General features: G+C 41.7%; 2 protein-coding genes across 3 annotated transcripts; both read left to right on the top strand.

Moving 5' to 3' along the window:
• Nucleotides 1-3,159: 3,159 nt before the first annotated feature.
• Nucleotides 3,160-11,102, top strand: AKAP17A (A-kinase anchoring protein 17A). The gene is made up of 4 exons (XM_039568174.1): nt 3,160-4,592; nt 6,666-6,814; nt 7,470-7,710; nt 9,084-11,102. The coding sequence occupies exons 1-4, from the start codon at nt 3,831-3,833 to the stop codon at nt 9,978-9,980; spliced, it is 2,049 nt and encodes a 682-aa protein (XP_039424108.1). The 5' UTR covers nt 3,160-3,830; the 3' UTR covers nt 9,981-11,102.
• Nucleotides 11,103-13,641: 2,539 nt separating this feature from the next.
• Nucleotides 13,642-25,696, top strand: ASMT (acetylserotonin O-methyltransferase). Of its 2 annotated transcripts, none has more exons than XM_019282981.3 (8): nt 13,642-18,084; nt 19,422-19,596; nt 20,767-20,896; nt 21,569-21,637; nt 22,148-22,266; nt 23,038-23,178; nt 24,374-24,496; nt 25,095-25,696. In XM_019282981.3, exons 1-8 carry the CDS (start codon nt 18,013-18,015, stop codon nt 25,331-25,333), a joined length of 1,068 nt encoding a protein of 355 aa, XP_019138526.1. In that variant the 5' UTR covers nt 13,642-18,012; the 3' UTR covers nt 25,334-25,696. The 2 variants fall into 2 exon arrangements, with proteins under 2 accessions (XP_019138526.1, XP_010392455.1); XM_010394153.4 differs by having other exon boundaries at nt 13,646-18,084; nt 25,122-25,696.
• The last annotated feature ends 295 nt before the right edge of the window (nt 25,697-25,991 follow it).

Here is a 25,991-nt window from a genome sequence, read left to right as displayed (position 1 = left end):
ATGGGCAGAGGGATAAATTAGTAGAAAATTATCTTGTCTGCATCCTACACAGTGCTAACAAGGCTAATTCTCTGCCATAAGGCTGAGTCAGAGAGAGTAAAACTGGATCTGTGTATTTTCATATTCTATTGCTTTGAGCAGAATGCAGTAGCCAGACCTGTAGAGAATCAGGCCTAGGAAGTGATTATTAATTCTAGTTAATTGAAGTTGCCCTACATTAGGATATGTATTACTTCTAATGTTGTGTGTTGTTTCCAAGGCAGATGATCTGTCACACCCACAAACTTCACTGACACACAGAAAAATCCAAACAATAAAGAGCGGAGCTAATGGAAGGAAATGGAATTATTTGTGGAGCTGTTTCTTACCATGGAAAACAAACCAATATATTTCAGGTTCATTCCTCTCTACCTACCCACTTCAGGGATTAATTTTGCTTTGTGGGGAGAGGCTATTTAGAGCCTAAAACCAGCATTGTAATGTGTCTTCAACAGTTACGCAATCTTTTCATCTGAGAGATTCTTCTGTGCTTCTGCCTCCACTTTCAAATTCTATTTATAAACGGTTCAACTGCACAGTGAATCATTCAGTTTTCCCTCTGTGGGAGAGAATAAAGAGATATCCTCTGTTCAGTGACAACAGAAAACAAAAATGATATGCAAAGGAACTACAGGGTGCCACATACTCTGTTTCTAAAAAGATATGTACCAGGACAATTTCTGGAGTAGTAGAAAAGATTTAGATAAACACAGGAGATAAATCATTCTCCAAAAGATACAGCTAAGTTTTACACTAAGAATAAGTTTTCTTCTTCTTCTTCTTTGGTGTGTTTTGGAGAGGAAGGAAGATGGAGAGTAAGGAAATGGAATTATACTGGGTTGTTGTTTCATGTTATGTAAACACCCACGTAACATCTTGCATGCATTTCTGCAAAAGACCACTAAGTTCAAGAAAACGGTGCATTTCAGGAAGAGCAGAAGTACACAGATAGGACCGTGTGTAGTTGGGAGGATTACAGCCTCTTCCAATCTGTATTCTGGCATGAATACAAAACCTAGTATCTGCTGTTTATAGCCTATTTTAATTGTGTTTATAAACAGATCTCTTTTATATATGTAAGTAACAAGCACTCCCTCTAGTGAACTTTTGTGGGATTTGGTGTTTTAACTACTGAAGGTACAGATGAGAAAGTTCATAGGTAGAAGTGAGATCTCCCATAAGACTATCTACTGAATTCAGAAAAAAAAGGTACAAGCTTTTAGACATGATAGATGGTTTTTAAGGTCAATAGCGCAATGTATTTGGCAGAGTTGGGGAAAATAAATGTCTTACAGTAAAAACAGATTTACATGCACAGTTGCACTCAGATACTGTCCCTCACTGATGTTTATGCTGGTTCATCCTTCTGCCTCGCTGGTGTCATATCCTTGCTTTACTGACCTTCACTTCAGACTCTGAAAGCCAAAGGGAGACATTTCATTTACCCATTTAGATATTTCACCAAAAAAAATAAAAATGAGAATAACATATCTGCCCAACGCAAAGGAGTTCATTTCAGCAGAGACAGTTTACCCTCTCTATACTGCAGTATTGATGCTTGATTACATCTTTTAAAAGTTGTGTACATTATCAATACCTCTTCTTGCCCATTTATCTTACGATATCATTAAATATAATACTTATAACCATTCTTTCAAGTATATCAGAAAAATAGTCTGTGATAATTTTTAAAGTTGCGGCTGATGTCCTGTCACGAGTAACCTCAATGCTGGTATTTTGTAACTTTTCAGAGCATTGTTCTAGTCCTTGGGTTTAAAATACAGAATATTGACTTCTGGCTCAGTCTTGAGCAGTGGGGCTATCATTATGCACAGGATTCAAAACATATCTGGAACATATCTGGCTTAGCTTCATGTGCTCCCCAGGGCAAGTTTGTAGAAGGCAAGACATGCAGGGACTCTCAGAATATAAAACCCACGCTGTTTCAAAATGTTGTATGGTAGCAGTAGCTCCTGATTCTATGTTTATAGCACTACATAACCATAACAGAAACAGAGTAGGGCCAGCAGTTACCAGCGTCTGCGGTGTGAAATAGCACCTCTGTGCAACAGCTGCAGTCTTGCTGCAGCTGCTGGATTGATGGTGACCTCCTGCACTGAGGTCAATGGTGCTTCAAAGCCATTATTGATATCTAGCCTGCTGCTGAAGGTTACTGCACTCACAGTTTCTCAAATGGTGGAAGTCTATCCAAGGCTAGACCTGGTGCCTGTTTTAAAATGGTGGAGCAGGGGCAGGTGACCACAGTCACCCCTGCTCTGCCTTCCAGGGGCAGAGTGGCCTTGGCTGTGCCCTTGCGTCCTGGGCTGACAGGGGGAAAGCATGTCCTATGGAGCGCATGTCCTGTGCTGTACATGTCCTGTGAGGAGCGGCTGAGGGAGCTGGGGCTGTTCAGCCTGGAGGAGGGTCGGGGGTGACCTTATCGCTCTCTACAACCACCTGAAAGGAGGCTGTAGCCAGGTGGGGGTCGGTCTCTTCTCCCAGGCAACCAGCGACAGGACAAGAGGGAAAGGCCTCAAGATGTGCCACGGAAGGTTTAGGTTGGATATTAGAAGGAATTCCTTCACATAAAGGGTGATTAGATATTGGCAGGGACTGCCCAGGGAAACAGTGCAGTCGCTGTCCCTGGAGCTGTTTAAGGAAAGGCTGGACGTGGCATGGTCTATTACCGTGGTGGTGTACAGTCACAGGTTGGACTGGATGACTCAGAGGTTCTTTTCCCACCTAAGTGATTCTGTGAAAGAGGGAAGCTGCCATGCCGTGCCCCAGCCGTCCCGAGATGCCGGCTGTCCGCTCGGGCAGCGCACGGCGGTGTCCCTGCGGCCGCAGCTCCCCGGCGCCCCGGAGGCCCCGCGCCCCGGACCCGCCGCCTCCCGCCCCGCCGCCAGGCGGCGCCGTCACGCCGCCGCGAGGCGCTCCCGTAGGCCGGGGCCTCGCGCGGAAGCGGAAGCGGAAGCGGCGGCGCACGCGGGGTGACGCGTCCCGGCGGCTGCGGGTGAGGCGGGCGCGGGGAGTCCCGTCCGGGGAGCGGGAGCGAGGGACGCAGAGCGGGGCTCTGCCTGCCAGGGGACGCGTAGGAGCCGACGGCGGGGGGTGCGGGTCACCCTGGCATCGGCGAGGGCCGCTTTCCCTGCTGGCGTCTTCCCGGCGTTGTCCCCCGCCGCCCGGGCTCCGCCCGCCGGGGGCAGCTGCCGGCGGTAGCCGCTGGCTCCGGTGTGATTCGCGGTGCTGCCCAGCCTTGCCCTGCGGAGGCTGCCGGCAGGGAGGGGCGGTGGGGCTTCGGGCTTTTAAATAAAAGGGGCGCTTTTCTTTCGTTGCAGACACCTTCGAGGTCTTCCTTCCGGAGAACGTGAGATCCGCCTCGGCACCAGCCTGCTGCGGTTCACTGGTTGTTAAGTAGATTTGGGAGCGGTGTGACATCGCGCCGCCAGTCCCTTCCTTCCTGAGAAAGGGTAGCTGCTTTCTGAGCCATCACATACCAACTTCATGTATTCCTAAGATTGTCATCAGCTTCTTGTTTTCTATTCAGAGGCGTTACAGAGGTTTAATTACTTACAGGTTCTAGTGGTTGTAAAGTAATTTAAGATGTTTGTACTACTCGGTTGTAGTTATCTATTTCACTCTTGTGTTAAGAGACATCGTTTTAACTTGGGAATGGTTAAATCGCCAAAGAATTAAATTATTTATGGATAAGGGCTATTTTATTTGACTACTGTTGGCCTGCAACTTAAACTTGCATCTTTTATTTTTTTATCCTATGCTTTTTCTTTGTTATGGCTGCTGCAACAATAGTTCATGATACATCAGAAGCTGTAGAGCTCTGTGCTCCCTGTGGGTTATACCTTAAACCCATTACCAAAATGACCATCAGTGTGGCACTTCCTCAGCTGAAGCAACCAGGAAAATCCATTTCGAACTGGGAAGTGATGGAAAGATTGAAGGGGATGGTGCAAACTCATCAGTTTTCCACTCTGCGGATTTCTAAAAGCACAATGGATTTCATTAGGTTTGAAGGAGAGGTCGAGAACAAAAGTTTGGTTAAATCTTTTCTGGCATGCCTTGATGGCAAAACAATAAAGCTGAGCGGCTTCTCTGACATTTTAAAAGTGCGTGCTGCGGAATACAAGATTGACTTTCCTACCAGACATGACTGGGACTCTTTTTTCCGTGATGCAAAAGATATGAACGAAACCTTGCCGGGGGAAAGGCCAGATACTATTCACTTGGAGGGCTTGCCTTGTAAGTGGTTTGCAGCCAAGGAGACTGGCTCGGAAAAGCCAAGTGAAGAAGTCCTTATAAAAGTTTTCCAGAAATTTGGAGAAATCCGTAATGTGGACATACCCATGCTGGACCCTTACAGAGAAGAAATGACTGGCAGGAATTTTCACACTTTCAGTTTTGGAGGCCATTTAAACTTTGAAGCATATGTTCAGTACCGAGAATACGCAGGATTCATCGAGGCCATGAATGCCCTGCGAGGGATGAAGCTGATGTACAAGGGCGATGATGGCAAAGCAGTGGCTTGCAATATAAAGGTGAGAGACTGCAGCCTTTTGTGTGGGAACCCACATGAAAGCCCAAGTACAGCTAAATGTTATTTCTATAGTGCTTGAAACCTTTATCTGTAAACCATAGTGATGACAACAGGCGATACTGGTGGCACTAATGTAGCTTTATGGGACAGACATAATACAATTTTTAAAGGAAAATGTTTGCAGAAAAATATGTTGTTAGACTACATGAGCAAAGTGAGTGGGTTTTTGCTTTTTTCTTGACAAGACAATTCTAGAAATGAGAACTGCTTATGGAAGGATCAAGTTCATGAACACGATTTTCTAAATTTTTTAGAAAATAATATGTTTTTATAAATCGTGATTTCACTTAAAATTCCAGTTCTGAAAAAGTTCAGACAAATTTCACCAGAAGTTTAATTGTAAAGTGCTTTATTCTTCCATGTGTTCACTACAGAGAGACATTTTGGGGGAGAATTTCACGGCCTCTGTATTTGGTCCCTGCATTAAGAACTAGGTCTACCAGTCAAGGGTCAGAACTGAAAGTTTTAGTAGCATGTGGCCTGTATGGCCTGGGAAATACACAGTTAATCATTAGCATACCTTACATACAGGAAGGCCCCACAAAAATTTAAATGATAATTTTCATTCCTAGCACAGCTTCCTGTGAATGCCCTATGCTTATTTCATAATGTTTGCATACGGAGTTTTCCAGAAGTAATTTTCTGTAACCTCATTGTCTTAGAAATTACAGCTATGACAGAAGGGAACAAGGCAGTCTGTTCAGAGGTAGTATCTCTGAAAGCATGGCCTCAAGAAAACTTACTCTGTTTGGAGGTGGTCTGTGGATTTATGTGTTGGTTGAGTGAAATGTTTGCGGAGGTATTTTGGTATGCCCAGTAGTCATTCATCAAACCAGGGAGTGTATTTCAGAAAAAAAAGCTTGAGTATTCCTTTGTGCAATCTGGGAACATGCAGATACTTATTTAAATTGTAGTTTAGTCAGTGTAAATAAAATACTCTAATCTTTTATCTTGTTATCAAAGCTTCTCACTTGCGGGATAGAAATTGTGCCTTGACCTGGTGAAATTCAAACTGTCATTTACATGCAGGGGATCAGGGTTCCCAAATTTAGTTTGGCTGTGCAAGAGGAATCAAGCCTTCCTGGCAGCTGCCCTGTCAGGACAGCAGCTCTCTTGTCATACAAGGTCACAACACCTTGTCTGTTTGTACCTATTTGTCCTTTTAGTCTGTTAGTAAAACATCATTTTGCATAGAGCTTGGGTAGATTAAACTGCAGAGGATGTGCTCTTTGTTCTCTGCCCTGTGGTTCATGACCATGGGTCTGCGGAAATGTGTTATAGATCCCTGCCTGCCTGCACTCAGAATTGGAGATTAGGACACTGGGGCTGTGGTGTCTGGTGGTGTCCTGTTCCAGCACGCAGCTGGATGTGACCAAGGTGTGTTCACATATCCTGGAAGCTGAGCCCCTCTGAGGTCTCATTTTTCAGATGTGTGTGTCTTTCTTTTCTTTCTCTTCCCACGACTTGGGATCTTAAGCCCAGTGTACCTCAGTTTGGGTTTTAGAACTGGTGGGGAGGCTTAAACCAGGTGCTGAATGTTTTAGAACTATTTCTTCTGCTGAATTTAAGTATCACAGTTTTAGACAGAAAGGAAGGCTGTTACTTAAAACTATTTCTACCTAGTGCTGTACAGTCCCTAACAGCATTCATTAACTAAGAGTTTTGTATGTGCCCGTTCTGACACATGGGACAAACAGGGTCTCAACCACTGAAAACATTGGATAGACAGAGCCTCAATCACACTGGGGTTTATTTTTGGTTGTGAGACACACAAGTATAAAGTGGTATCTGATTTTGCTATGTGTGCACACGTTTAGTTCCCAGCTACCTGGTTACAAGAGGTGGAGCTTTCTCTGGGCACATAGAGAAGTTCCCTTTGTTTTGAAAAAAAGTTTTACGCACCTGATTGTACTTACACCAAGGTCTAAGTTAAAATTGTGTGGGGTTGTCAGGTTGTAATTTTTAATTTTTTTTTCTGTCTCCTTAAAACTGTTTTAAATTGTATCATGTAAAGGTTTCTTTTGATTCAACAAAACACCTCAGTGATGCATCAATTAAGAAGCGTCAGCTTGAAAGGCAAAAGCTTCAAGAGCTTGAAAAGCAGAGAGAAGAACAAAAACGTAAAGAGAAAGAAGCTGAGGAAAAACAAAAAGAGGAAGAAAGGTATTTATTCCTTATTGTTCAGTTATATTTTTAACAATCAGGCATAACAAAATTACTCCCTCATATCAACTGATATGCATCAAAAGATAGAAAATAATTAAACACACGTTTTCTGTAGCTAAAGTGAAGTACTTAAAGCCAAGTGTGGTTATTTAGTTTACCACTTAATGCTTATGTTCAATTCAAAATATTAAAACTGCGAAATTCTTAATTTCCTAAAAATCTTGCCATTATACACCTAGTTTCAGAAACCCTTGGCCTTTAGCATAAGCTACCATTTTGTCCTAGTCACTGAAATAAAACCCACCACCACTGCACACGTTCATTGGCTTGATATTTTTCTTCTTGCCATGGTAATTCTCTGCCCAGCTGCCTCATGCATTGTTATTGTCTCTGGTCAAAGTAGTTCAAAAATAATTCTTCGCTGTAGCCATTTTTGTCTTTGAATTCCAACTTGTTTTTAAAAATAGACGGAATATGACTGTTTGCTGTCACAACTAAGGGTTAAAATATTCTGTGTTCTACTTTTGTTCTGCAGTAATCAACATGACTTATTTAGAAACAAATTTACTTGAAGTATAAAATGTATTTTACATGGAGTAGGAGTTTGAAATTGTACTTGGCCTAGAAAAGGCAAAAATATTTGTCTCTTTAGGAAGCAGAGAGAGCTTGAAGAATATGAGAGAGAGAGAAAAAGAGAAGAGAAGTTGCGCAAGAGAGAGCAGAAACAGAAAGATCGTGAAGTTCAACGGAACAAAAAGCAACTTGAAAAGCTTCAAGCTGAAGAACAGAGAAAGCTTCAAGAAAAGATAAAGCTAGAAGAAAGGAAGCTCCTGTTAGCCCAGAGGAATCTTCAGTCCATTAGATTAATTGCAGAACTGCTAAGCAGAGCAAAGGTAACTTCAATATTTATTTCACAAGCTAATGAAGAACCCAGCAGAACGAAGCCCTTTACTGGCTTTAAAGGAGGTGGGGAGCACTGTTCATTAAACAGGTTTACTACCTCTGCAGCTGCTATTCCTTAGACCAGAATTTCAGAAAAGCTCAATGAAACAGTATTTCTCTCTTGGTAAAACATGCACTTGTAGGTAAATGGGAAGTGAACTTGAACCTATCGTCCTGAATAGCATTTTTTACCTGTAAATTAATTGTTGGGTTTTCTTAAGTCCAGAAAAAGAATGTGTGAGCATGATGAAGTGAACTAACCACAGAGGATAAGATGCAAGACTCCTTCCCTAGTTCCAGTTTGGATGCTGTTTCCCATCTGCCTTGTGATTCTGTTCTCTGTTCTTTGCAGTTTCAGAGATTGAACTTTCATTACTCAGTGTTTGAAATGTGCAGAATGTTTCTTCTGTAGGAAAAGTACTGTCAGCAAAGGTTTCAAATGTTAGATCCTGTCTCTAACAGTATTTTTGTTTTTCCACTGAAACACTGAAGCTTAAGACTTGGATAAAACCTTATTAGGGTGTACTGTATGTGAAATATTTTCTGTAGAAACAAAAAGCTGTGTGGAAAAGCGCAGGTTTTTTCTTGATTCCAGTGCACTTCAGGAGTGTTTTTGAACTCACAGTGCTATGTACAAATCAGTTATGTACTAGAAGAAGGGAGAAATGCCTTTCACAGACTTTTTAACTTGGTAGCTGTGGGATAGAAAGGTTGTCTGATGAAACAGAGAGTGTGTTTCTTTCATTTAGAGAATTCTGAGGTCTGTAATAAGCCACTTGACTTAGGTCAGAATAAAGATTGAACCTTTTCCAGTATCATGAATTTTTAAAGTGGTTGACAAAATGACAATCAGTTTCTACATAATTTTTGTCCATTTAATTACTTGCTGTTTGTATGGACTCATTGTAAAGTCATCTATGAACCACAAATGCCAATCATCTAAGAGAAGTTCTTCTCAATAAAATTTAAAACATTTTTAATTTGACTGAAGCCTTCAAGTGTTGACCCTGACAAATGTATTTCAATATTGCAGATTTCACATGGTGTTACTTTCATTATATTAAGGAGCCATGAAGACAAAGCTTCTACTCAAGAATTGTGGACCAGTAGTGTTTCACCTTACAGCAGTTTTGTATTAGTGGGTTTTGTTGCTTGATTAGTTTTGATTTTTTTCCCCTTTAAGAAGGAAACACAATTTTATTTTGGGATGGTTCCGTTTGTTAGATTTTATTTTCTTGCCATATTGCTGCCTTTGTGTTGCTGTAACTTGGAAATGAGCAGGTATTTTTTGTTTACTCTTACCTTCCCTTTGACTGTCTTTCAGACAGTAAAGCTTTTGGAGCAAGAACAGAATGAAGAAAAGATTTGTCTTCAGCAGCTAGAAGAGAGACGAAGGCTCCAGGAGGCTGAGCTTAAACGTGTGGAAGAGGAAAAAGAGAGAGCACTGGGTTTGCAGAGAAAAGAAAAAGAACTGAGGGAGAAACTACTGAACAATCTTCTGAGCAAGAAAATGGATGCAGTTAATCAAAGCAAAGAAGAAACCAAAGCATCTCAGACTGACATGCTGAAAAGCCCTACTGCCGTTCCACACACTGTGTCATCCAGCTGCATCACTTCTACCTCAGGACAGGCTGTCACAGGCAAACTGGCTCCTGGCTCTCAAATAGAAGTAGCATCCCTTGAAAGTGGAAACACTCAATGCAAGTACTTAAATGGCAGCATTCATGACAAAGTTCATGTCAAAGAAGGTCAGAATCTCCATACTACAGACTCTGAGAGGTGTTCTGACAAAAGAGGTTCGGGGGTACTTTCATGTGTTCCCGCCAATAACCAGGACCAGAAGAGCCTCTCTAGCTGTGACCAGAACACGTGCAAGAAGGACTTGCACTGTGAGCAGGACAAACGTGGCACAGAGCCAAGAAGAAGAAAGAGCCGTTCATGTAGCAGCATAAACAGTGATGAGAGTAAGGGTAGACGAGAGAGCAGCAGACACAGAAGAGATGTGAGTTACCAGGATGAAAAGCACAGGAAAGAAAGGAGGTATTACAGACGCTCCAGCAGAAGTTACAGCCCTCGCCGAAGCCGCAGTCCTCGTCGAAGAAGTGCCAGCCCCAGGCGTTCCCGTTACAGAAGAACGCGCAGTAGGGAACGTAGGCGGGACAGGAGAGAAAGGAGTCGTAGTCGCAGAAGTGCGAGCAGGAGACGAAGGCACCGGAGGTGATCACTGAGTAAGCAAAGGAGCACTTGGAGTGGGTAGTGGAGGCCTTGGCTCCTTTGAAAGGCTGTGGTAGGACAAAAGGGCCAGAAAGTTGTAAACGAGACCTCATTGGTGTGACTGCTATAGAAAAGACAGTTGCTTTAACCAATTTTTAGCTTGCATCTAGTCCCTGAAATCAAGAAAAGAGATGCCAGATTTTTTTGACCTTCCTTCCTTTGTTGTCTCTTTCTAGGTTTTTATGACAATGTAGCTATAATCACCGTGCTTGTGCTCAAGTTCCTAAAGTGCTAAAAGTCAACCTGTTTCAGTTTTCTAAACCTTAATTTTAGCGTATTTAGTTTTTATCTCTGTATCACCTAATTTGGCTTAAGAAATACGTGGGTGCCAGTTATAGGAACTTCAGAGGTGACAAAGTATTACAGATTTGATTTAAAGTGTTTTCTGGTGCATTCAGTGAAATCATGTTTAACGAAGTAGATTTTTATTGATTGAGGTGGATAGCAGGACTTTCACATTTTTCTTAAAACTGACTATAAAGATATGCAGGATACCTTTTAAACTGCTATGATTCCTTCATATGTCTGTATGATGCCAAGCTTTGTGGCCCAAGTTATTCTGGCATGTAATGCCTTTGTATAATCATACTTTCCATGTAAGAGAGACACACTGGTGTAGGAAGTAACAAGCAGTGGTAAAATGGTTGAAAGTTGTTCTCATATTTTGTTGACATATTTGGCTTTGTAATTATTTCAGGTGGCATAGGGATACTTGAAACATATTTTCAGGTACATAAAGAGCTAGACATTGTCTTGAAAAAGGGGCCTTCTTGCTAAATTATTTCTACTTGTGTTGTTGGAAAGTAAGGCTGCAGTGTTTCTTGTTAAATCCATTTAAGAATACTTTTGCTTTTAAAATGCAGCTCAGGAATATTAAAAGCTATAATGTTACAGTGAAAGAGTTTATTTTGCATTTTTACGGTAAAATTAAAAAGAAAACTGTTTCCAGTGAAGTTGCTGTTTTCATGTGTCAGTATATTAAAATCTGCAGAAATGTTGTTTAAAGAACCTGTTTGTTGAAAGTGTCACTCAGCACATTTGAATAATGAAGTTCAGCTTCTCTTCTTGATGGTCCTATTGTGTTACAGCTGTGTCAACTGTTAATTCAGCAGGACGTGTGCTCTTTAACTACAGCCTTCAGATGCCATTTTCCTCACACTGATGCGTGAAATCAAAGTGCATCCATTTCCTGGAGTGTCTGAGAAGCACATTAGTGCTGGAGCTCAGCTGGATCCCTGGCTGACTGAGTTTGTCTGCTTTACTTTCAGAGTCTATGTGGGTTTGTTTCTTACTAGACCATGCTGCTGAAATCTTTGTAGTTCCTAGCTGTGAACAGAAAAGGTAAGAATTGAGAACACTAAATTGTGAGGAGTTGTTGTGTCCCTTGAAGGCAGAGAGGCACAGACAAATCAGAGAGCTGGGCACTCACCAGCCATATGAAGTTTAACAGGGGCAAGCGGCAGATTCTGCAGCTGGGATGGGGCAACTCTGGATGTATGGACAGACTGGGGAACGAGACTGGAGAGCAGCCCTGCAGAAAGGGACCTGGGGGTTCTGATTGACGGCAAGTTGAACGTGGGTTTCAGTGTGCCCTGTCAGCCCAGAGGGCTGACCCTGTCCTGGGGCACACCAATTACAGTGTTGCCATTTGGTCAAGGGCGGGGACTGTTTCTTCTGTGTCCTTTCAAAATCTGGAGTCTTCCCTCATGAAGCTAAGAACTCAATTCCCAGCTTCTTTCCCTGTGTCAGGCAGCCACACCTGTCAGTTTAAGTGTACTCTAAAATCGGGCTTTGTTGCTGGGGAAAGTTCAGGTTCACTCTTAACTGATATGTTTGTTTTCCTTCAGTAGTGGAAAAATTTCCCCAATTAGCGTGATAGATGTGGTATAAATACCGGGTGTAAATCCCATTAAATCATGGGTTGGGCAGCTTCACTGTACAGCCCTGTGTTCATGCCCACTGGAAAGCCCAGCAGTGAAAGAGACCTCTGAGCCCTATTTCATATACTGAGTCCCAAGAAATGCCCAGCGTCATGCTGCCATTCTTGATCATTCTTAAATCACACGGTGAGTCAGGAGGAGAGTTTTCTCAGTTGTGAGAATACACCTCTGTTTTTGCACTTGGTTCCAGGAGAGATTTCACATCTGTCACCACAATGTCTCCTTTATATCCTTGCAGAGGTGCAGGAAGGATAGGAGAAGTGGGAACCCACTTTGCTCTTGAGGATGCATGGGTTTTGGAGTGTACTCATCATCTAGTGATACAAGGGAGCATGTGACCTCCTCCTGTTGGAGAAGGTGAACCCTGCTTATCAGGCTGCTTTTAGCAAGGTCTGAGCTGAAGCAGGTAGGAAGTTTGTGGGCCAAAGCTCTTGAGCTCCTTGTTCTGGGCAGGAGCTGTGCATCTGCTCTCTGCATGGTGCTGCTGCCTCATTGTGGCTGTTGGCAGTGGCAACCGAGAGTTGTTTTTCTGAAGCCCTTGTGAAGCAAAGAAGAACAGGAGTCTCAAAGGGGTAAGTAATCTAAGTTCCTGTTGCTATGGACAGTGTTACTGCATAGTCCTGTTCTTATCCTCAAAGGAGAATGTCTCTTCTTGTATCTGAGAGCTGATGAGCCTCTCCACGTACCAGACTTTCGACCTGCAATTTTCTTACCTTCTGGTCTCAGCCTGCACTACGTGAGTCGGGAAGAAGCTCAGTCAAACAACAGCTTTGCTACAAGAGCAGGGCCAAAGCCCTTCAATATGATTATTGTGATGTTTTCCATCTGATTACTGCCCACTGTGGTAATTTTGATAATGTATGAGTCAAATTGCCAGAAGTAATTGATATTACTAAAAAAACAATTACCAAAGCTGTAACCATATCCAAGTCCTGTTTCTAATTGGTTCTACCTTTGTAATCTATTCAGTGACCTAATAAATAAAGACATAGACATAAATAGGTATGTGTATAAAAAATATTTAGTATGTTATCTGGAAGCATCTTTTAAAGCTGACAGAGAAAAGGGGAATTTTTGCAGTTGCTCCCAAAATTGTGAACACAAGATTCCATCAGTGCCACAAGGCTATAAACACAAACTAATGAGAGTTGATGGGTGATCAGGACTACCTGGATGTCGCACCAATGTCAGCTTTAGGGCAGTCCTTGTGTAGGATCATATAGCAGACTATTGTGGCTACTCCTGTTTGATAGCAGAGGTAGAGATGTTGTTACATTCTATATGACAGCAATTAAACCAACTAGTTCGGCAAATACCTTAATTTATAAATATGTGGGCAAAATTGGCCACTGATGTCTTGTATTAAATCAAATTAGTCTTTATTATGTATTGCCTGTGTCTTGATCTGGTATTCTGCTTTTGAGGTTTGGTTGTTCTGGATACAACACCCATTTCAGTAAGCTTACATCGCATTGATCTGGCCTTTCCCCGGCCTAATGAATATATTATTTGCAGAAGGTATTTTTTGCTGCTTCACAATAAATTTGCAGTTGTCTCTAGTGTTTATATAAAGCAGCAATCTAGTTGCAGTTGATTCTTCAGAACTGGGTGCACAGAATGAATGATCAAGTATCCTGTATTAATCTAATACTGGGCTATTGAGGCTTGTTTGAAGTGATGTGCACCAACATTCTTTCCTCTATAGTGGCAGCACAGAAAATGAATTTGGCCTGGTTCCCTGCCACATGCTGCACCTCCTGAATCTCCTGCTGCCTGAAAAAAAAATATAATTCATATGTTAGCACAGGCTAATGCTTTGCCATAGCATATGTTACAAAACTTTTAAAGGGCCAAGGCTGATTGGAATTGCTTTCTGATACCTCATCTAGCTGCATGTGCAGTGTGGCACCTGCCAGGTGAGACCTACCTGCTCTGCAAGGGATGTTCAGGAGTGCTGTCCATGATATTGGACTATTTGTAGGAGTATGAAGCAATGTCACTCTCAGGCACTGACAGCAAAGTGTCTGAACAAGAATTGATCACCTTCAGATTAGATTTTCCCTGCAATTCTGCATATGATCCTGGACATGTGTTTGTCAATGCTCTGAAGAATTGCTTAGTGGTGTCTGTTTCTCTCTACCTTACCTGTAAAAGGGAAGGCCTGGAAAAATCTCTTCTGCTCACTGCACATGGCTTGCTGCTGTGGTTTATAGCAGCTGGCAGCTCAGCTCCATGCAGCTGCTCATGCACCCTTGGTGAGATGGGGTAGAGAATTGTGAGGGTAAAAGTGAAAAAACTCGGATTGAGATAAAGATAATATAAAGGTAAGGCCAAAGCTGCATGCACAAGCAAGGGAAAATGAGGAATTTATTCACCACCTCCCCTGGGCAGGCAGGTGTTCCTGCCTTCTCCAGCAAAGCCAAGCCTCTAAAATGGTCTGTTTTAGGCAGCTGTGTATCCATAATTTTCCTTTGTGATGCTTGACAGAGCACAAATAATTTCTGAAATCAGAGCCTGGCTCAGCTGCTATCCATCTTGGTTTTCTGTTTGTATCTCTCTCTCTCACTTTAAAGTTTCTGCATCTACCACTTTTAGCTACTGTACCTGGCTATTGTCAGGAAGACTATGACTCTTACCTGCTGGGACTTTCTTCTGATAGAAATCTCAATGACTATATAGTTGAATTATTTGTTGAGACATTGTTTGCAGTCCACGAGTTAAACCAAGAACAACTCTGGATTGCCTGAGATGCACTTTAAAAGATGTTCTCAGTCAGAGTTTTTACTGTAAGTGAATGTAAAGAGAAGGGAGGGTTTGCTTAGAAAATGAGCTGGATATACAGATTTTCCTGCTCACTCCAAGTGTTTGCCATTAGTGTATGTGATGAAAACAGGAAAAAAAAATTGGTCAGTGCCAAAGTGATGGAAATAATAGTCATGTTACTAGGAAAAAGCATTTATTGTAAAATATGAGAATAATTAGAAGCTACAAAGAAGAAAAGGAGCATCTTGTTAAAACTGGATATTTTATTTCAAAGAAAAAATATGATACTGAGTATCTTGGCTTTTTAGGATTGTTAAAAAAAAGGCCCCAAACTGTATTATTTTAGTGCTCTTCCAGGGCATCTGTTATAAGCTGGGCATACTTAGAGACTTAGTAATGATAGCAAGGCACAATTGTCTCCTTCCTGGCATTACTGAAACTCATTGTAGTCACATCCCTGGGATTTGTCGTTTTTGCTTATAAGGAAGGTTTCATGTATGAAAATAGTGTCATCTTCCATTTTTCACTGGCAGACACATTCATTTTGCTAAATCTCCTTTGTTCATAGATAATTTCTTACTTTCAAATGTTATGCAAAAATGACATAATTGTTTTTTGTATAGCATTTGTCTGTAGTGAGTCATTTAGGTAAAGAAAAATGCATCACTGAAATAGAACTGTGGTGGTAAAATAAGGGCTTTAGCCTGTACGTGGTCTATGCCCTATGAGAGAAAACTCGATAGGGTTTTCAGAGAAAGCAAGCCATTGCAATTTCATCTTCATGAATGCATTTGTAGCTTAAAAGGAGCTTAAGCTTTAAGCCTCACTAACAATTTACTTGGAAACAGCTACACACTGCATGTGGCTTTTTTCAATCTGGTGTGGGTTATCTGCAAGCCTCCTCCCCTACATCTCACTACTAGTAGTAATCCCATTAGATGATTATAACTGGTGTCCTCAACAGACAGATTTAGTCATAATTGAAAAAGAACTTCAAGAGTGTTTAATCAACTGTGTGGTCATTATATTAGTGGAGACTCATGTACCATATAACTTTGCCTTAAGTGAAGTGCATTTATGGCCTGGGGCTGAAGAGCTGTTATGATCCCAGGAGTGGGAAATCCTTATGCTTGTGTGAAATTGCACCAGTTTCTCAGTAGCAGGTAGAATTGGCCTTTAGAAGAGAAATATTTTTATTTTCATACAACTTTCTAACCTTTTTGTCTAACAATAGTTATCTTTGGCTGGTGATGTCTGATTATGTACAATTTAGTTCTCTGTTTTCACTGGAAGAGAGGGAATGTTATTGAGGGAAATAAGTTGACTTGGTTACCCGTGCAGATGGAGACTTAGGGAGAAAGTTTTAAACTTTCTCCATCTACAGAGCTGTTTTAGGAATAAACCAAAGCATTGGAAAAGCTGTAATGTGTTCACCAAGAGCGGATCTAGATTTGTCCAAATAAATGAACTCTGCTGATAGCTTATTGCATATGCAGACAGAAGTTCATAAATAGTAACTGAGCTCATGTGCTCTCCTTGAGCTGGCGATAGCAGGGAAAGGTGTCCATTATGAATATAGCTGTGTATTTGAAACCTTCAGTGTCTTGTTGAATGTAAGCTGCACAGATTCACAGTCACTCTGTCAGAGGTGTGCTGCTGCTGGGATGTCCAGCCTGCACATACAAAATACACAGAATATTAGTGTCTAATCTCTACTGAACACTGAATGTGGTGCACTAACAAGACAATAGCACTATGTTTATAGGCTGTGCTGGCCAGGAGGAGCAGTTCTACATGTTTCTGCAGTTTGGTGTTTGCTGTAACTCTTGTTATGTTCATACCTAGGACTCCGGTAACACAGGAACTGTGGTGTTAGAACCTGGGGAACAGGTACTGTGTCTGAGTTTGCTTTCAGAGGGGGAAAAAAGCTGAAAACTGTTACATCTGCTTGACTAACTTTAACAGCTAACTCTGAAAGAAAGTTGCCGTTTCACTACTCGCTGAAAGAAATAGAACATCTTCTGGCTGAAAGGTAAGAATTTCAATGGAAAATACAGATTCAGAGAAGGATTATACAGTGGAATCTGAAGCATGGAGAAAGCTGCCACTGAAAAAAATTCTGGTTTGTAACATTTGCCTTCAGTGTATTACCTAAATAAGGTCTCATTTAACATTGTTTCCTGAAGGGTCACTAAATGTGTGATATAAAAACTGAGTCTTTTCCTTGATGGAAAGGATCTTTCCTCACCTGAGCGTTGTCACATCTGCCCCAAGGTGAGATGGGCAGGATGTCAGGCATTTACAAGATGGAGAAATGAACAGTGGGGCAGCAAGATTCCAAGACAGTAAACGAGGGGTTTAATATCTGATGAAGACCTATGAGCTATGTCCTGTGTGAAGCTGAAATCCATTCCCCCTCTTGCACTTGGTAATCATTTCACTGTTTCTTCCCAAAGGCATTCTGCTGCCTAGGGTTAGTTTTGCAGAGAAGGGGAGGAAGACTGTAGTGATCAGCTGGAAAAAGTAAAATGTATTGTCATCCCTCAGCACCCTGCTCTGTCAAAACATGGTGAAGCACAAGTAGGACACGCCTGCTGAGATGCTGCTATCAAACAGTTCATATCAAGAATGCTATTGCTTTCTAACCTGGTATCAGGGTGGGTGAGAGGATGTGCAAAACACAGAAAAGTAACAAGGGTAGATTTAATTCCTCATAGGCTTCACCTGAGTGATCATCATCAGAGCAAACTAGTCACAATGAGAAAACAGCAAACAGACTCTTACAGCTTCTCTGTGGACTTGCTGCTTCTGCACTTAGGGATGGGGTATACCCTACTGCCAGCCCAGGGTCCCCTGGACTGTGCCCATCACAGCAAGTTTCAAGTCCCAAGTAAGATTCTGTTTTGGTTTGTGAACTCTGGTGCATCGCACTGAGTTCAGGTTCTTGATATTCTTCTGTACTAATTCCTGTTTTGCTTGTCACAAGGTTTCAAGTGCTTCTGAGGTACTAAGGTGTTGCTGACTGATGAACTGACAATGCAAGCTTTAATCCCCACTGCTTCTTTAGCCTTATACTTATTTGATGATGGAAGAAACAGCTGAACCTGATAGAAGAGCACATCAAAGCCAAATAACTCAGCTAACACATTTTGTAACTAGTGTGTTTCTCAGAAGCAATAAGATTATATGGATCAGCTGGTGTGCTTTGTGTCTGGTGAAAAGAAGCTTATTTAAATTAAGAGAGCCAGGAAATCTGTGCCTCAGTCCAGAAGGAAGATGGGTTCCACAGAAGACCTTGAATATCCTCAAATCATCATGCAATACAGCAATGGATTTTTAATTTCAAAGGTAAGAAATATAACTCAGTCTTAGAAAGAGTATGCCTCTTTAGACAGAAATATTCAAGGATTTCTCTTTAGGTCCTAAATGTAAGTCTTTGGAAGAGGTGAAAGCACTGGTATAATGACTGTTTTTCCAAACAGCATATTTTTAAGGCACAAAGGTAAAACTAGTAATTCTGCACTTCTTATTGTTTACTGACATTATTTGCTTAAGCTCACAGGCATAAAATTATAGTATCCAGTGCAGTGGATGATTTTTTCCTCATTTACTACTTAGTGTCGTGCTGTCCCCTGCTGCATCTCTGGCCAACATGGTAACAGAAGGAATGCTCTTCAGGTTGTGCAAATACTACTGCACCTTAAGCTCCTGAAAGGCAGAGCTGACAATTAAGAGAGAAAAAATAGATAATGAAAAATCACCTTGTGAGAAAAAGAAGTGCCCAATGCTTTCCAAATTAACAGTATTAGTACCATGTTTTTGAGAAACAATTTCAACTTTGATTAAGCCATGTTCTTACTCAGGGTAAAAGGAGCTTCATTGTACAGGAATTGTAGCTCAAATGATACAGGCAATCAACTGAATTGATGTCTTTGTTACCGTTTCAGGAGTGTTTATATGACCAGAGTAATAGGCTAATACTTGTAAAGTTGACTGTGTATAGCTAAAGAAGGATGGTGGTGTTTTTTTTTTTTTTATGTAATGGTTAGCTATGTCTGTCTGAATGTTGACAGATATTGCTGGAGAAGTTACATGCCTTCTCTATGGAAACACTGGGCAATTTGCTGGCTTGAATGAAGCAGTTCTTCTGGATGAGAGGAAACTCCCTGCTTCTGGAAGACCACTGTAGTCCTTCACATCAGACCCTGAAAACAAGGTCCATAGAATGGGATATTACTCCTATTGCAAGCCATGAGAGAGTCTCCAGGGTTCACCGAAGCATGTGTTAGACTCTTAGTTAAAGAACAGAAACATAGACAGAGAGCAAGCCCCCCACCACCAAGTCTTGCCTTTGTTCTTTCCAGGAGAATGTAAGAATGTGCTCCTAAACTAAGGAAGTGGCAGGAACATTTACACACAAAACCTGATCTCTAAATGTGGACTTTTGGAAGCCAAAAAGCATTGGCTGGCTTCATTGGAAAACTAAAAAGGAAATGCATGCACAGTATATTATATCAGTGCTTGGATAAACTACAGTTTAGTAATTGGACTTGTTTGTATGAAATACAAGTTCATCTGAAATAAAGATTATTATATGTATATTTTTTCTAATTAAACAGCTTGTGAAATGCAGTAGGCTTTAGTGCTTTCACCTAATCCTTCAGTCCCACCTTTCCCTACCCCAGGTTATGTTCACTGCCTGTGAGTTGGGGGTGTTTGATCTTCTTCTGGAGTCAGGAAAGCCTCTGTCTTCAGACGCCATTGCTGCACATCTGGGGGCCAGCACCATAGGGATGGCAAGACTGCTGGATGCCTGTGTGGGATTGAAGCTCTTGACGGTAGAGATGACACAAGAAGGAGGTAATGAAGGCAGAGAAATGGGAATAAGGTAAAAGACAAACCTCTGATGGTTTTGAAAGTGAGGTAAGATGTGTGGGCAAAGGTGATACCAAATGTTAAGTCAGTTAATGTAGCTGGAAGAAAGAGAGAATCACTCTTGGGATTCACTCTTCAGCTGAAAGAGAAGAGGCAAATGTCAGCATCATCAGAGGAATAAAGTGAAACACAGGTGCAGGGCTCTATATCCCTAAACTTCTTTGTGCATGAGCCTCATGTGACCTTGGAGAAGATATTCAGGATCTCTTCAGAGCTTGTCTCAAGAAATCTCTGGAGTATGGGCAGGATTTTAAACTTTAAAAGAAAATGCCAGGGTTGATGGGTAACAGCATGATTTAAAAACAGGCTTTGGGGTTTTTTTGGTTTTTACTACCATGTGAACTATTTTGTTAGGTTATTGATCAGAATTGGAGGTGATGTAAGTTTGTCCTTATGTCAGAAACATGGAGTCCACTTGGACAGAAGGGATCTCTGGCCATCAGACAGCTGGTCAGGACTAGCTAGAATCTCACAAGTTGTGTCTCCTGCTCTGCCTTGTGTTGGCATGCTCTGTTTTAGGGATTATAGCTGTTGCCCAATGTGTTTGGGGAGAGCAGGATCTATTCCTTTGATACGCCAGTCCTGTGGGTGAGTGATGCCACTGCAGATGCATTGGAGGGAGTGGGGGAGATTTCTGGGAGTCCTGTCTGCAGAAAGTTCTGCCCTAGTGAGCTGAGAGAGGGTAGGGGTGGCTGGCCTGATGTTTTGGGGACCTGCTGACCTTGTCGATCAGAAAAAAAGACTTGTCTGCAAAGACTTCTCATTTAAATAGAGCACACTGAAAGCTTCCTCTGAGAGCAGAAGACCATATGTAAATGATAACACTTGTAGGGCATTTATTTTGCTCTCCTTGAAAGAAATGTTTGGTGCTGGAGTTAGTTAGGGAGATAGTGTTTACCCAGATTGATGGGGCAACACACGTTTCAGCAGCCCTCACTCACTGGTCATTGCAGTGGAAGGATTTGGTTGTAGAAGTAATGTAACTGTGTCTTTGGCTCTACAGACATCTTGTGGTGATAAACACCAAGCTGTACAATAGACCTGACAAGGTGTTATATCGTGTATGTTAGTAAATAAATGTATTTTACCCTTTAGCCCTCTACAGAAGCACAGAAATTTCCAACATCTACCTTACAAAATCAAGTCCAAAGTCTCAGTATCACATTATGATGTATTATTCCAACACAGTCTACTTGTGCTGGCAGTACCTGGCTGATGCTGTGAGGTAAGAAGGAATGTTGTGTGCTGTCTGTTGCTTTTCAGCATCTGTGTTGCTGCTCTGAGTGGTGTGTTTCTGGGGAAGAGCTCAGTAAAGATGCTGGCTGGTTCTCAGAAACTAAAAGCAACAGATAACATGGCAAATATGTGTGGATTTTTTTCCCCCTTGTTTTCTATTTGTGTATGTTCTTATTTTCCTTTTCCCTCTCATTATAGAGAAGATCTAGAAATCATATTTCTTTATGTTTCACCTCCAGGAAAGCTCTTTATCATTACAGTGGCTCTTACTGGAGGTGGCATCAACAAAGTAAATGCTGAGTAATGGTGGCTAAGGATCCTTCTGTTGCAAAGGCTTATAGGAGCAGTTAAATATGGATCTGGAGTCTCACTTGTTCCAGTCCTTGCAACTGATGACCAAACACAGTGTAGATGATGGTGATGATTGCACCAGTCTTGTACCTTTACTTCAGGTGTGTTCTTATAAATCACAAAATCATAGAATGGTTTGGATTGGAAAAGGCTCTAAAGATCATCTAGTTCCAACCTTCCTACCCTGGATGCCACCCACTAGATCAGGTTGTTCAAAGTGCCGTCCCAACCTGACTTTGAAAGGGTCATTCTTGTGAAAGGGTGAGAAATATATCAGCACTCTCACATGCTTTTTAAATTGCTATTTTAGAGAAGGAAGGAACCAATATGAAAGAGCTTTTGGCATTTCATCTAAAGATCCTTTTGGAGTGATGTACAGGTAATCATTAGACTATTTATAGAAATTTTATTCCTCTTATTTTGGATAAAACTAATGTTTTTAGTTATGGCTCAGGACAATTAAATATGTGAGAATTCCTCTCATCAGCATCATGCAATGTTTTTATTTCTCAACAATATTATTACTGGGACACTGTCTGATATTTTGAATAGAAGTATATAATTTCCTAATCTGAAAAACATCACAGATCTCTGACAGAGGCAATGGTAGCTGAGGGAAAAAAAATCCCTTGGAAATTCTGAGAATGAGCAGCGTAATACATGGTTGGATGTCACTAGTCTTAATTCCCTATTTAAATGCATGAATTCATAGCTGTCCCCTCCTGCTACAGTAATACTCAAGGTAGGTTTATATGCAAAGAGGACATATTCTGTGTCAATAAAACCAGAGACTATTGTTTAAGCTAAAACATGTAGTAACAGTTATATGATAGGAATCACCAGGGATATGGTAAGGAACCTTTTCTCTGTGCTGTGTCTGCATTGCTAGATCAGATGAAGAAATGCTAAAATTCATGGCTGGCCAGAACTCGGTATGGAGTATATGTGGCAGAGATGTTCTTGCTGCATTTGACCTTTCCCCTTTCACGCAGATCTATGACCTGGGAGGTGAGTGTCAGAAGATCTTCTTTAAAAAGCCTCTGAACTGTCTTTTATAAGCTCTGTAGAGGAAAACAACTACTATGTTATATGATGGGCAAAACAATGGAAAGCAGGACAGATCTCAGCAATATGAGGAGCATTTTACTGATTTGGTTGGGTTAAAAACAGAAATGTGAAAATGCTGAGAGCATAAGGAAGCTGAATGCTTTTCTTTAAAATCTCATTTATGTGAGTAGTCACTCATTCCCTTGTGGCAGCTTTAGCATTTTTTCATGCCTTGCTTGATGCATTCTTCTAATGCTAGACCCTTTCCTTCTTCCCTTTCAGTCACAGTTGTTGAGGTACTGCCTACAGCCTCTTATCCTACAGCACTCTGCTGTCCCAGCACCGCTGAGAGCTGCCAGGATTCATGGGATGAAGCAGGCTCCCTCCTGGCCTCCCTCACTTCTTCCCCAGACCCTGGTTTAGTGACTGTTTCTTCATTTTTCACCTTCTAGCACCCGCAGCTGGGTCTGGCTAGTAGGGAGCATAAGAGCTGTAAGGGCTGGGGCTGACCCCACATGCTTGGGTGCTGCAAGCCGTGGAACTTCCTGCAGAACACATGGAGACCGTGGCCTCTCCTGCCCCTCCTCTTCCCTTTCAGCAACATGTGGGGTGCAAATGTACATTGCCAGCTTCCACGAGGCTGAATGCACCATTGCCTATATGATTTCATGGGGGTGTCACTGAACAGGTTGGTTTTGTGTCAGTGCTGACCTTTTTTTACTGTCCCCAAAGGAGGCGGAGGAGCTTTGGCCCGCGAGTGTGTTTCTTTGTATCCAAATTCTACTGTCACAATTTATGACCTGCCCAAAGTTGTGCAAGTGGCCAAAGAACAATTTGTTTCCCCTGAGGAGTGTCAGATCGCTTTCCATGAAGGTAGGTGTGGACAGTGGTGTGGTGTTCTCACAGCTGATGCTCCGGAGCCCTGGCTCTGCTCAGAGGAGTCATACTGGAGGCTCAGGTCTCCAGCTGCCCCTTATGGGGACCGTGTCTCAGGCTGCAGCCTTCCCAGCCTAGGTCTGCAGCTGTCTCAGTTGTCTATCAGAGCTATCAGAGACACAACTCAGTTATTCAGCAACAGAAGTTCTTTATTCCTGGAGAGAACTATTTAATTTCTTCAGAAGAAGGTACATTAGAAATAAAAAAAGCATCCTGCAGTTTTGAAACCTGCCATGCTTTTTTATAAATTTCCCTAACACTCCCCTTTTCTCCCATGCAAACCTCCTGGTAGATGTGAGGGATGCCAGGCATGCTCCTGTTTTCCTTCTCTGGTCATGACTGATTTACTTTCAAGTCCTAAGATATTTTATACCATGAAAATGGGTGAGCTAGCTCATGTTCCTCTTGCCCAGGCCACTGATCCTGCGTAGTCTTTGTACCATCTATGGGGAAAATGATTATAGGGAGATCTCATTTTTAATGTTTACAAAAATTTTCAAAGTGCTGGAATTGCTTAGTAGTGCTCAAAGCTCAGAGAGAGAAAAGAAGCCTTCAGGAGAGAAGGGAGTGTATAAAAACGAAGATGCAACAAAATGGGAGAAGAAATGACACATTAAAATGCTGAGAGAAAAATCTGAATGCAGTACACCAGGTGCTAAACAAAAGGCATGACAAAGCTAGTGCTAGGAGGTGAGAGATGTGTATTTTTACCTACAAATTTATGAAGTAACTCCATGATTACCAAAGATCTTTGAACATTTTCTTAGATAAGGCAATATTCTTTCCTTCTTTTTCATGACAGAAACCATGTGAACCTATCTCCTTAATGCTTTATGAATCTGAATTTCTGTCACTGGAGAAAGCCTAAACTCAAATGCATTCCTGTGCATCAAAGGCTATTTCAGGATGAGTTGCTGCCTTTAAATATTTTAGATCTTCTTGAGACTGAACAAGAGCAAAACTCCCTACCCAGTGCAATATAGGACTTTTACCTGGTAATTCCATCGCTGTATGATATATGTGAAGGACATGGCAAGCCCAGAGCTGAACAGAACTAAAAATACTTGCATAACTCAGCTCTCAGTGTTGTGGGGATATAATGTTTTGTAATGCGTGTATTCTTGCTTTACAGGAGACTTCTTTAATGATTCAATTCCTGAAGCTGAACTGTATATTTTATCCAAGATACTGCATGATTGGGATGATGATAAATGCAAACAACTGCTGGCAAAAGTCTACAAAGCTTGCAAACCTGGTAGGTAGGTGTGAGCTCTTGAAGAGCAGAGAGTGTCTCGCTCATCAGTAATGTGAAGCACACCAGTCTTGATGCTGAGTTTGCGTGATAGACTTTCAGTGTGAGTTTCTTGGTTCAGTCCTTTGCTTCCCTGAGCTAGCTATGTGCAGCTGAGACAAATAGCACCTGGCCTAAGACCTCTTTGTTTGGCTTCCAGTTTTTGTCTCCTTTTCTGCAGGGACTCCTCTTTCAAGGCATGAAGTGTAAGGATTGAGAATTTTGGGTATTGTTTAGATATGTGTATACATCATAGTAAAATATCCTATTAAGCATCCCAATGAACCCTCAGAGTTTCAAAAGCACTGCCTAAGAGTCAGCTTCTGTGCAAAATCAGTAAGGTCCTGCGAATTTCAGCTGGGGAAATGTCAGCTTAGCACCCCTTTATCCCTTGGACATCAATACCTACATTGCCAAGCAGAGACATGCTCTGATGCTTTGGCTCTTTCAGTGTCTTCTGTGATGCTGAAATATGACTTAATGTAGAGGCTGCTTCTTCCTGAAAGTAAAGGTTAGGAACCTAAGTAACAGCTCAAAAATAGCTCATCTTTTCATCGGTCAGGGTGTGGTTTTCTCTTCATTCCACCAGGTGGTGGAGTGCTGCTGGTTGAATCGCTTCTGAATGAAGATAAAAGTGGGCCTGTAGAAACCCAGCTGTATTCAATGAATATGTTGGTCCAGACAGAAGGGAAGGAGCGAACAGCAGAAGAGTACAGCAAGCTCCTGGAGGCAGCTGGCTTTGGAGTGATTCAAGTCAAGAGGACTGGAAAACTCTATGATGCTGTTTTAGGAAGGAAGTAGTAGTATGTGTTTTATGTATGTAACAAGACAGAAAAAGTGGAGAAATATGCTATTCTCTTCTTAGGGGGGAATGATCAATTTAGCTTTTAGTTAAGGCTGACAACTTTTTTGTAAGCTGATACATTGTCAGAAGAATTACTAATAAAGGATCTTGAACATGCATGTATTGCAAATGTGGCAGTCTTGCTAGGCTTGCCTTTGGGAGGGAAAGAAAGAAATCAACACCTGTTCCACAGGAAACAATCCACAAAAGAAATATGTAGTGGGCCTGCTTCAGCTTGTATCAGTCTCTCTGATTTTAACGAAAAGCAGAGCTGAATTTGTACTTGAATTCCTGCAAAATAAAACTAATCCCTGAACTGAGCTCTCTTGCCTGCATTTTTATTCCTGAGGTATTGGTATAATAAAACATAGACCAAATTATGTCTCTTTGTGGTCTTTTCAGAGTTCCAGAAGAAATCTTGTCTGAGCCTTGGGGAGTTTTGCATGAAAAAAATGATATTAATTTTTTATTTCCTGTAGACTTTGATTTAAATTATGAAAGAGTGTTGCCACCTTAGTGACTGGTTGAAGCCCAGGGATTATTATTACAGAACAGGTAGGAAGATTATGCAGCCAAGTCATTCTGTTATGCACTTGGGTAGTCCTTGCTGCATGC

This window comes from Corvus cornix, chromosome 1, assembly GCF_000738735.6.
Source record: "Corvus cornix cornix isolate S_Up_H32 chromosome 1, ASM73873v5, whole genome shotgun sequence".
NCBI classification, from domain to species: Eukaryota; Metazoa; Chordata; class Aves; order Passeriformes; family Corvidae; genus Corvus; species Corvus cornix.
This window is presented reverse-complemented; position numbering and strand designations above follow the sequence as displayed.